Below are 12,633 nucleotides of genomic sequence, written 5' to 3'. Positions count from 1 at the left end.
TTTCTAGTTTATAAGGTATAGCTTAAGCCATCTCACAAATATACTTTCTGGAGGAGACTTACACCTCTGAGGTGACGGAGAAGGATCAGACTGAATGCCAAAGGACTCCTGATTTGAGAGGTCCCATGGGTCCTGATCTGTCTCCCAGGAAAGATCCGCGTCTAACTCTTCAAAGTACTGCTCATGAGGAGTATGGGGAAGAGAGTGTCGAACATTGGCTTTGCGTCGAGATGCGTTGAAGCATATGAGCTTCTGAAGTTGGAGAGAGCTCTTCTGGTCAATGGCGACACATACGTCAGTTGGGTGCGAGTTGCCCCTGATGGCTGACATCGAGCCAGTGTGCAGGACCTCTCCCATGATTGTCTCTCTGATGTATCCATGGGCTGGGCTAAGGCTGTCAATAGAAGCCAGAGACATTTTCAAGATATGCATAATGTTTGTCTCCATACCATATTGTCTGGTACCACTACACATGCTTGTCATGGTAATCTTTGTAAATATAAGATATGGTCATTCTCTTAGATACAATTGGAGCAGGGGAAAAGGGGTGCAATACAGAACAGTGTTGACACAAATCTTTCCTTACCAAGAAGCAATGATTTGGAGTACCCTACCCAAAGATGCTGTAAACATCACAGATTATAAAAAATGTCAAAACGCCCTACAAACCTCTCTTTCAGAATTTATTCTAATTTTGAAATTATGATGTAAAATATTGTGATGCCTAGGCATGCCTAGTTTTTTTGTTTATTAAACCACGCTGAACTGTCAAACAAAATAATGTAATGTAATTAGCACAGCATCCATGCTGGCACCTATCCATTTAAAGTTAGGCTTGATATTTCACAGATCTAATTTTAAATGCATAACTTATCCATTTGTTAATTTATGGTAAGTATATTCCGCACATCCCCAGGCAGCATTCTCCCTGGTGTCTAACTAGGTCATCTTGATAGGTGGGCAGGGTGGGGTAGCCTGAATGGAGGGGAGGGGGGGTCAGTGGAGAGTATGACTTATGGGGATCCTTCAGGAGGGGAGAAAGCAAGGGGGCTCCTTATTGTTAGTGTGACCAACCCCTTTAAGCTGTACCCGGGAGCATAGAGCTGCAGCTCGGAAGCCTGATGTTCCTGGGAAATAAAAATAACCCCAGCTTTTTACATGCCATTTGTATGATTTCATTCTCATTAGTACATAACCCACTGACATAAGATTTCAAAGTGTTACAGCTCAACCTGTGTTAGTGCCCTTTAAGTCATGTTAAAAGGCAAATAATGTGTGTTATAGCCATAATGCAACTTAATAACTGCCACCCTAAGGGGGCAATTTTATAACTGGGTGCATGGTAAAAATAAGCACATACTGGAATTGGCTGGATTTTCAAAGCTGAAATATACACATATTTCTGCTTTGAAGATTATTTTATGGAAACTATATATAGACACTTACACCTGCTCTTTGGCATGCAGAATTCATTTACATGCATATGTGCAAATTTTCAAAAGTGTGGCGGCAATTCTATAAATTGGCACCTCAGTCTAGGTGCCCCAATTCCGGTTGCTTAGCAACAAGATTCCATTACAGAATACTGCTTGAAGTTGGCATTGGAACGCCCATGTTTAGGCATACTCTTTAGGCCATGTCAATGGCAGGCGTAAGCTGATGCACTTAGGTGCATCCTGGGAGGTGCGCCAATACTCCTATGTCCTCTTTGCGCTTAGAAGGAATTTTATTGACTGCTTAAGTGATGCCTACCTCTAGGCACCACTTTATAGAATTGCCGATCATGTGTAAATCCAAACCACTTCTGAACCTTAGCTCTGTTCAGGAATCAAGATGGGGACTAAGCAAACCCATGTGAAAGTGCTCTCTAGAGGTGGCTAATTTTTTCTCAAAATGAAGAAAGGGAAAGAAGTTCTTTCCCCTTCTCCTACTTAGGCACACCTGATCTCAATATTCTCCTTTTTGGGGCACAAGAGAGCTGGTGTTTAAGGGAGATATGCCCTCATCTTTCAGAATCCCTCATGGAACCAGTTCAGAATTTGTTCAGCCTTCCATGGTTTTGCAACAGCTCTTCCTTTACATTTCAGATGGTTCTTTGTTGATTTATACTCCATCTACTCAGTATCATGGTGCTGGTTTCAGTGGAGTAATTGTTTTTAGCAGATACCACAGAAAGAGTGGAGGCATCTGAGTGAGCTTCTTCCATGTTGTCTGCTGGTGGTGGGAGGCAGGGCTGGTGGTTGGGAGGTGGGGATAGTGCTGGGCAGACTTATACGGTCTGTGCCAGAGCCGGTGGTGGGAGACAGGGATAGTGCTGGGCAGACTTATATGGTCTGTGCCAGAGCCGGTGGTGGGAGGCGGGACTGGTGGTTGGGAGGCGGGGATAGTGCTGGGCAGACTTATATGGTCTGTGCCAGAGCCGGTGGTGGGAAGCGGGACTGGTGGTTGGGAGGCGGGGATAGTGCTGGGCAGACTTATACGGTCTGTGCCCTGAAGAGCACAGGTACAAATCAAAGTAGGGTATACACAAAAAGCAGCAAATATGAGTTGTCTTGTTGGGCAGACTGGATGGACCATGCAGGTCTTTTTCTGCCGTCATCTACTATGTTACTATATGTAACTACTGGTAGCAATAATGAAACAGTGATAATCACAGCAAGCAGCCTGAGCAAACAGATCTATTTTCCATTGAAACTATTATTTATTTATGTATTTAGGACATTTATACCCCACATTTTTCCTATTTAAAATTAAAGTAACAATAATTAACTTTGTATGAACTTGGTGGCTAATAGTGTGCTAAACTGGACAATGTTGGCACATTTAGACTGACTTGACAAAACTTCTACATAAGATAAGTCCTTCACTCATTATTCAATACCTGTCTTTGAAACAGAAGTAATAAAAAAGGCAAGTGCATTTTTATAATATACCACTGAAATCCACAAAACAAAAGGAGCAAGTTCCCACATGCTATTTTTTCCTTTTGATGTAAACACAGGAAAAAAAAGATGTTAAGGCTCCCAGGTTTCAACCTAATGTTTTTGTGTTAATTGTACTTATAAATAGAAGTTGGATTGTTAAGTACCTGATTCTCATAACAATATGTCTGTTAACATCTTTGCACGAATACAGGGAGTCCCTATAACCAGCTTCTCCCAATAACACACTGATTTAAAAATTTAGGACAAGGGGGCGTTCCAAGATGGCGGACGCTGCTCGTTAGCGTTTATCGAGGCTCCTTGGATTTGTTTCCTGTTACTTTGAAAAACAAATTCCTTTTCTAAGAATGCCACACACCAAGAGGAAAGGGGTGGTTAAAGGCTTACCATCCACTGCAGGAGCCGCCCAAGCCGTCCAACTGACCCTCGATAGATTTGCTACGAGCACGCCACGGGAGAAGGAAGCGAGGAGCCCTGCTGTGGGAGCGTCCGGAGGAGTGACGACTCCCCTGGGGCCAGATACTACTCTCTCCTCGCCAGACCTCAACCCACCTCCGTGATGAGGCAGAATTTTCGGAAGCGTCTGAAGATGGCGCCGAAGAAAGTTTAGCGGTTGGTGTCTCACCCAGAAAGCCTGGAGAATTTAACCATCATGAGCTGGAAGCTCACGCGGGGGTAACCCTCGAAAGCATATGGGTAATGCTACAAAGTTAAGGCTGCCTCTGATACTACTTCCTTGGTGACTAAGGTAGATCTTTTGAATAACTCAATCGAGAAAATAAAGACACTAGTAGCCAAAATGCTTTTTTTAAACAAGAAATGACATCTTTAAAAAATACTACTGAGTGCCTGATTAAAGATAAGACTATTCTACATAACAAAATTAATCAGATTGAAAACTTTAACAGGCGTCTCAATTTTGCTGGCTTACCCGTGCAAATGCCTGATAAAATATCTGGCTACCATCCACAACCATCTCTGTTCCCATATTTGTTTTGTTATAGATATAAAACCTGTTCAATCCTTTTGTTATGTACAGGAACTATTTGATTTGAATCTCACTTTCAAACCTCAAATCTCAAACCTCTCAAATTCTCAACATGGTCACCTCCACCTCTCCTTCCCTTAGTCCCTTCTCTCAACCCTCCAACCCCTGACTGCTTTTCTTCATAAGTACATAAGCACTGCCACGCTGGGAAAAGACCAAAGGTCCACCTAGCCCAGCACTATGTCTCCGACAGCGGCCAATCCAGGCCCCAAGAACCTGGCAAAAACCCAGAATTTAATAACGATCAATAGGCTTCTCCTTCAGGAATCTGTCCAGACCCCCTTTGAACTCTGAAATCACTGAAGAGGAAACTACACATCTTCTTTCCTCCTCGAAACTAACTACCTGTTCCCTCTGATCCTATTCCCACCCATCTACTTAACACTATCTCTCCTACTGTCATCCGTTTATCTGTCATAACCTCAATCTTTCACTGTCCACTGCGACTGTTCCTTATGCCTTCAAACATGCCATTGTCACACCACTCCTTAAAAAACCTTCATTGGACCCTACCTGTCCTTCCAACTATCGCCCCATCTCCCTCCTCCCTTTCCTATCCAAGATACTTGAACGTGATCGTTCACTGTCGTTGCCTTGACTTTCTTTCATCTCAAGCTATTCTTGATCCATTTCAACCTGGCTTTCGCCCCCTTCATTCAACTGAAACAACGCTTGCTAAAGTCTCCAATGATCTGTTCCTAGCCGGATCCAAAGGTCTCTATTCTATCCTCATCCTTCTCGATCTATCTGCTGCTTTTGACGCTGTTGATCACAGCCTACTCCTTGATACACTGTCCTCACTTGGATTTCAGGGCTCTGTTCTTTCCTGGTTTTCTTCTTGCCTCTCCCAGCGTACCTTTAGTGTATACTCTCTAGTGGATCCTCTTCTACTTCTATCCCACTGTCAGTTGGTGTACCTCAGGGATCTGTCCTGGGACCACTTCTCTTCTCCATCTATACTTCTTCCCTTGGTACTCTGATCTGGAATGACTATGTTATAACAAAACTCTGTAAGCCACATTGAGCCTGCAAATAGGTGGGAAAATGTGGGATACAAATGCAATAAATAAATAAATCTCATCCCATGGTTTTCAGTATCATCTTTACGCTGATGACTCCCAGATCTACCTCTCCACACCAGAAATCTCAGCCGAAACCCAGGCCAAAGTATCACCTGCCTGTCTGACATTGCTGCCTGGATGTCTCAGCGCCATCTGAAACTAAACATGACCAAGACTGAGCTTCTTATCTTTCCCCCTAAACCAACCTCTCCTCTTCTCCCATTCTCTATTTCTGTGCATAACACTCTCATCCTTCCTGTCTCATCAGCTCATAACCTTGGGGTCATCTTTGACTCCTCCCTTTCCTTCTCTACACATATTCAACAGACTGCTAAAACCTGTCGTTTCTTTCTCTATAATATCACCAAAATTCGCCCTTTCCTTTCTGAGCACACTACCAGAACCCTCATCCACGCTCTTATCATCTCTCGCTTAGACTATTGCAACTTGCTTCTCACCGGTCTCCCACTTAGCCATCTCTCTCCTCTTCAATCTGTTCAAAATTCTGCTGCACGACTAATATTCCGCCAGTGTCGTTATGCTCATATTAGCCCTCTCCTCAAGTCACTTCACTGGCTTCCTATTCGTTTCTGCATACAGTTCAAACTCCTCTTATTGACCTATAACTGCATTCACTCTGCAGCTCCTCAGTACCTCTCAATCACTGAGGATCTTAAATGGCGGAGAAGGGAGCAGCACTCCCTTCTCCTTTGAGCGCCGCCTCCAAAATGGCGATGCACTGGGTGGGGGCTTCCCTACCATATAAGAAAGAAACTCCCTTATATTGTAGGGAAGGCCGACCAAGTGCATCCCAGGATGCACTGGGCAGGGTGCTGCCATTGTGAAGGCTACGCTCGAAGAAGGAGGGAGGGTATTCCCTCCTCTGCCATTTAAGGTACCGGGGGGGGGGGGGGGAATCGGGAGCCACTAGACAACCAGGGCAGGTGGGAGTAGGGTTGGCCACTTGGCCTCCAGGGATTACTTTTTGCTGTCCGGGGAGGGGGGGGGAGGGCTAGGGAGCTGTAGATCCACCGGACCTCCAGGCCTCCCTGTGTCCAGAGGTGGGGGAATGTAGAAGGCCACTAGGGAAAACTATCGGGGGGGGGGGGGTCATGGGACCTTGCTTTGTAGTTTTATTTCTTTATCTTGGCTCAGCCAGATTTGGTAAGATGTTGGAATAGGACCGTGTGGACTGTGAAGAACTCTGTGGAATCTGCCACATCTAAAATGTTCTTCTCAGGCCCTTTAGGATTAGAGATCTCAGTACTATTACTACTATAAATCACAAAGCTCATTTGTTGCATGTTCCTGTCGCCCATTGTACAGATGCTCAGTAAAGCCTTGTAGAGTTACTGTTACGAGCAAAGGCTTTAAGTTGCTTTGTGTTTTTAGAATAGGCTTTGTGTTTTGGCATCTCTGCAATAGAAAAGTCACATATGTTTGTGTCGTACTAGGCATTGCTTTGCTGTTACATTTCTGAGTGTGGACTCACATTTATCATTGCGTTGGAAGTGATTCGAAAGAGAGTGGCTCTCTCATTGACTGCTTTAATCTTCTCTCCGCTTTCTGCAGGTAGTCTGAGATTCTCCAGCTCACTTAGGGACCTTTGGAGAGCTGCACCATGCTTGGCAATAAGATCATTGCATGTGCTCAGATCGTCCAGCTTATTGGCGAGGGCCTTCAGGGTACTCTGGAGCTCACTTTTGTCAGACTGTGAGGAGATGTCCTCATCACCAGAATCATCTGTAGGAATAACAAGGAAAAACACAGTTGCCATGGTTAACAACTACTGGTATGTACGACCAAGTAGTGCAAGAAAAGCAAGATTTTCATTGTACCCCTTTCTACCAATGCTTCGCTTAACATCTTTGCCATCTAAAACAGCAGGCAAACAACAATCAGTTCTGCTCAGCAACAGAACATTATCACCTTCAGCGCTAAACTGCAAAATGCCACAGGAATCCATACTGCCACCTATTTTATTTTATATCTACCCAGGGCTTTTTTTGAGGGGGTACTTGGGGGTACTGAGTACCGGCACCTTTTCCATTGTCTGCTAAAATTGACCCAAGGACCCCAAGTTTTAATGAAAGAGCTCAGGCTCTACACACCAATTCTGCCTTGTCATTGATTCTGTGACTGGTTGCAGGGGGCCTGGCTATTGTGGGGTGGATCCCTCAGTGATCACCCCACCCTTGAAGGGTGGCCTAGCATTTGAGTACCGGCACCTTTTTTGCTAGAAAAGATGCACTGTATCTACCCCAAGCCTCCAGCTGAACTGTTTTGGTTGATGGACACAAAATTCTTTATCTATGCTGCTGATGTGCAGCAACTGATGCCCACTGAACCAGAACTATCCACAGCTTTGTGAGTAAATTGACTGGCAGTTTAATTCAGGAAAGCACAAAGACAAACTGCACCGAAACCCAAGTAAAACAGAGATCCTGTGGGTTCTAACAGAAGTGGGCAGGTCCCCAACTTCAAAATCCCATTTGGGAAGTATGAATTTCCCCTAAAATAATCGGTCAGCAAATGATTTGGACTCTGTTGAAGAAAATAGAAGGGGCTTTGCAGAAGACATCGGGTGAGGTACAAACTTTAAATGGAAAATTTGATGAGATGAAAAATGCAGTGGATATGGTGAAACAAGAATTTGCAGCAAAAACAACTAAATTAGAGAGAGAAATAGAACATCTACAAGACTTTAAAATAACAACAATTAAAGATAATACAGACTTAAGGCGAAAAATAGAACAAATAGAAAATTATAATAGACGCCTGAATCTTCGTGTCCTGAACTTCCCTAAGCTCTTAGGAAATTCCCCGTTGGACTTGTTTAAAAGATACCTTAAAGAAAATTTTAAAATTCCTACAGATGCTATGCCTCCAATAAATAAAATTTATTATATTGAAAATTCCAGAGGGGAAGCGGGAAAGACGGGAACCGAGGGTGAAGGTCATATTGATTTAAATAATGTTTCGCTTTTATTAGAACAATCTTTGGAAAATGAAACACAAAGAGCTACTCTTCTAGTATCGTTTGTGTTTGAGCAGGATTTCAATTCTATTATGAGATTGTACTTCAGAAATGCAAAATCTCTTTTTGGAGGAGAGCAAGTGTGGATTTATCCCGATGTCACCAAACAAACTCAGCAAAAGAGAAAGGCATTTCTTGCTCTGAAAAAAAGGGACATTGGAAGTTGGGGGTTCCTTTTTCTTAGCATACCCATGTAAATGTATTGTAAAGCTGGGATCAACAAAATCTGTGTTATATTCACCAGAACAGCTCAAGTCATTTGTAGAGATGAGACAACTGAAATGATAGTAGAATGAGAGATATGCAACCTTGTTTAATTACAATAATATATGATAAAGAATCTTCTCTTTTCATTAGCCCCATTGTATTATAGTTTGTGGTCTAAGGAAGCATGACAGTTTATTTTGTTGATTTTACTTATGCTTTTTGTAAAATATTATTGCTGTATTTCAATGACTTTTGTCGCTGTTTAAGAGGTTGAAATAAAGAAATATATTAATCATAAAATAATCGGTCAGCAATCTTTGTTCCTGCAAATTCAAGCAACGAACCAAGAAATCTCTCTCTGATCATAGCGGTCCATATGCCACTGTAATTCCTTGTAAACTGGTCAGACCACAACATACTACTACTACTTCCCATCATTTCTAAAGTTTTCTTAGATACTTGCAGCACTGTACACAACACACAGAGCTTGAACCAGCTCCAACTAATTCAGAATGCTGCATGACTGATAAGAGAGTTGCCAACAGAGAGATCACAGTGGCGTACCAAGGGGGGGGGGGGGGGCGGTGGGGGCGGTCCGCCCCGGGTGCACGCCGCTGAGGGGTGCCGCGGCACGCGTCTGTGGGCTCCGACTTCGCTAACTTCCCTCGTTCGCTGCAACTTCCTCTGCCCCGGAACAGGTTACTTCCTGTTCCGAGGCAGAGGGAGCTGCAGCGAACGAGGGAAGTTAGCGAAGTCGGAGCCCACAGGCGCGCGCCGTGGCACCTCCCCCCAGCGGCGTGCACCCGGGGGGGTGTCATTTCGCCAGGGGGGGGAAGGTGTCATTTCGCAGGCGTGGGGGGGGGGGGCGTATCGGCGATCCGCCCCGGGTGCAATCCAAGCTAGGAACGCCACTGCAAGATCACATCATACCCCTCCTGTAAAAACTGGGCTGGCAATCAGTATTTATTTATCACACTTATACCCCACCTGAAACCAAGTCACTTACAATAAAACATACAAAGTAAAATGACAGAAAAACTGTCGCACAAACTTATCTTTAGCAAACCATGCCCAGAGATTATACTGTTAGTAATCTGTCAAAACCTAAAGATGACATATCGGAAAATGCCTTTACAAAGAACTAAGTCTTTAGTGCCTTCTTAAATCATTCCAATAAAGTGCTAAAACGAACACATCCAGGCAAACTTTCACAAAAGTGGCCCAGAAATACAGAATGAGCTTGCTGATGTCTCTACATAATGCATTTTATTCAAATCTGGCACAAATACCTTCCTTTCTGCATCTGTTCTCAATTGTCATGGTGATTTAAAAAACTGAATCATCTGTTTGAAATACCAAGGTACTGATGAAAATAAACATTAGTATATTTGTATCCAAACTTTGTATTGTATCTGAAACACAACCACCAGTTAACTTTCTTGCTGCTGAATTCTGAATAATCTGAAGTGCTTTATATCTTTACAACACCCAAACACAGCATATTGCAGTAATCAAGCCTGCTCAAGAACACGGTTGCACTACTATCCAAAAATTGTAAGCAGGAATCATTGATCTTAATTTTGAAACCATACATAGATTTTAAAACGCTCCCCCCCCCAGGTCTTCACAACTTGCCCTATCAGTGCAGAAAAGGACAAGCAGGAATCAAGAATCACTCCTAAACTTCTCGCTGTCTTGACGTGTAGAGAGTACAACCCTAACCAAATCACAGCCTACCTCATACAAAGATGTTACTTTATTGCCATATGCCTTTTTCAGTTGTAACCCAAGGCAAGCTACATTCAGGTGAAGTAGATCCCTACCCCTGGAGAGCTTACAATCTAAGTTTGTACCTGAGGCAATGGAGGTTAGAAGACTTCCCCAAGGTCACAAGGATTCACACTGGGATTTGAACCAGGGAAGTCCAGTTCCAATCCCAATGTGAATCCTTGTGACCTGGTTCTCAGCCCACTGCTCTAACCATTTGGCTGCTACTCCACTCCTTAAACTCTATGTCCGATTGTCAAGGCCCTCAAACAAAATGGGCCAGAGTACATAAAGAATAAGCTAGCTCCCTACAAACCTTGGAGGCCTCTAAGGTCCTCTTAAGGAGCATCCCTATCTGTACCCTTGTCAAAGCACATCCACCAGTGAGCATTATCAGGAAGTAGCCCTAACACTCTGGAACTGACTCCCAGAGGGGCAACCACCTAATTCAAGACTCTCTACTTTACCAAACAGGTGAAAACCTAGCTCTTCTCCCAACCCTTTAACAGCTACAGCTACTATCTACTTGCCATGTACCCTCTAACAGAAACCAATTGCACATACATTATTCAACTTTACATATTTTTACCTTCAGTCCAGTCACCATCTTATTTATTCCACTCCCTTTACTTACCTGTCTATCTATTAAGCTGTAACACTGAATTCGTTTGATCAATGATTACAACTGTGGTATCATGTTATCACGTTCTTGGAGAAAATGTTGTGCTTATCTTAGTACATATCAGAATACTTGTTACAGCATCCCATATTATGGCTTTATAGGAATCTTTATAATTCTCAGAAAGTTATGGGTTTAGAGATATAAATGATCTGAAAGAATGTTTTGGAATATGAAGAAACCTCTGTGGATTTGGTCAGTAGGAGGTTGCCAAAATGCTTTCCTTTGCACTTGCAACTCATACAGAATACAACAGCGTGACTGATCTTTTTATTAAAAAAAAAATGAGATTGTATTTCTTCATCATTGTTAAGACTCCACTGGCTTCCTATACAGGCCTGTATTAAATGAACCTGGCTTCTTAAAAATTGAAACCTGCTTAGGAGGTAATAGCAGGATAGAAAACTGGTTTAACATTACCATTAAAGTGCTATGTATTGTCTATCAAATGTTTAATGATTAATTTGTTAGAAAGACCATCATCTAGCCTTCTTCTCAGCTCTATGGGTGACTCATTATTTTAGCCTCTGACTACGTCTAATTTTTTATTCTCGAATCACGCAACCTATGCCTGGAATAACATATCTGAGACTATCAGAGAGGAACAAAATTATCTATCATTTTCTGAAAAATTAAAAACTTTCCTCTTTTAACAACTTTTTTTTGTAAAACTATAGGATTTATTGTTTTTATCAAAATGTATTTACTTTGTACTTAAACTATAATTCCCAATGGTTGTATTGGTTAAATTTTGATTGTAAACCATTCTTGACATCCTGTTGGGATTGGGTGCTCAATAAGCCCTAGATTGTATTGTATTGTATGGTTGCAGGAAGAACAGTCTGTGTCCCTGCTCCAGAGAGGTGTCAATCAAATTTGAATAGGAGGAGGTATATTCTGAGAATGTGGCCTAATAGCATTCAAGTTAGAGCTTTTGGAAGGAAGTATAAAACACTAAGATAAGAAAGGAACTGTGCCCCTTCCTCCCTGGAGGTGGTCCAGAAAGAAGAGGTAGAAGAGCCACGGGTGGGTTACCCCACCCAGGGGCTCACAGAAGCCTTAGCTCCTTCCCACTCTAGGGATTAAGGAAGAGGGGAGAAGTTGGTGTTGCCAGTCTGATCCACAGCTGTCCTTGAGACACAGAGTGCCCTGAAGGACAAAGAATTTGATTCATTAGAGAGACCATATCCTGATACTTAAAGTGAGCTAAAGAGAGTGAAGCTGATTCTAGAAGAACAGCCTCTGTCAGGGAAGGGGTTTGGAGTACTGAACACAGTGGTTCTGGTGAATGCCAACACCTTAAGCAGCAGGGGAGGGGAGAGGACACAACCCCCTCCCCCCATATGGCCTTGTCCATTAACCTATTCACAGAGGCAAAATCACTGCTTTTGCAGAGCACTGAACAGCAAAGCAAAGCTAAAAATCATAGTAAACGGATAAGAGCACAGAAATCTCGTTGTCATCTACAGAGTTGACGGAGCACGGGACTTGATTGTTGTCCCAAAGAGATACACCAACTAAAAAAAGGAAATAAGAGCTACAGTGCTGGAGTGTATCATTGGCCATAGACACCACTTAACATGTAGTCGCCTCAAGACATATTAGGTCCACTACTGGTTCAAAACAATTATAATTCCATGTTCCCAAGTCTATACCAATCTATGTTCTTTATTGCTATAAATCCCTATATAACACTCTAAAATGATTAAAGTCTTGGGGGTGATCATAGCTGATAATCGGTGGCCAAACAGGTAGAAAAAACGATGGTAAAAGTCAGAAAGATGTTTGGGTGCATAGAGAGAAGAACAGCCAGCAGGAAAAAGGTGGTGATAATGCCTCCGTATAAAAGTCTCTGGTGAGACCTCATTTAGAGTACTGTGTGCAATTCTGGA

At 42.9% G+C, this 12,633-nt stretch overlaps 1 protein-coding gene across 1 annotated transcript in view; it reads right to left on the bottom strand.

The window, feature by feature from the left end:
• LOC115479653 (oxysterol-binding protein 2-like) overlaps positions 1 to 12,633 on the bottom strand; it is a 378,141-nt gene that overhangs the window by 256,369 nt on the left and 109,139 nt on the right. The window contains exon 3 of the mRNA XM_030217714.1: positions 6,544 to 6,794. Coding sequence (XP_030073574.1) covers positions 6,544 to 6,794 — 251 coding nt within the window. The remainder of the gene's footprint in view (positions 1 to 6,543; positions 6,795 to 12,633) is intronic.

The sequence above is a fragment of the Microcaecilia unicolor genome, chromosome 11 (assembly GCF_901765095.1).
Source record: "Microcaecilia unicolor chromosome 11, aMicUni1.1, whole genome shotgun sequence".
Lineage (NCBI taxonomy): Eukaryota > Metazoa > Chordata > Amphibia > Gymnophiona > Siphonopidae > Microcaecilia > Microcaecilia unicolor.
This window is presented reverse-complemented; position numbering and strand designations above follow the sequence as displayed.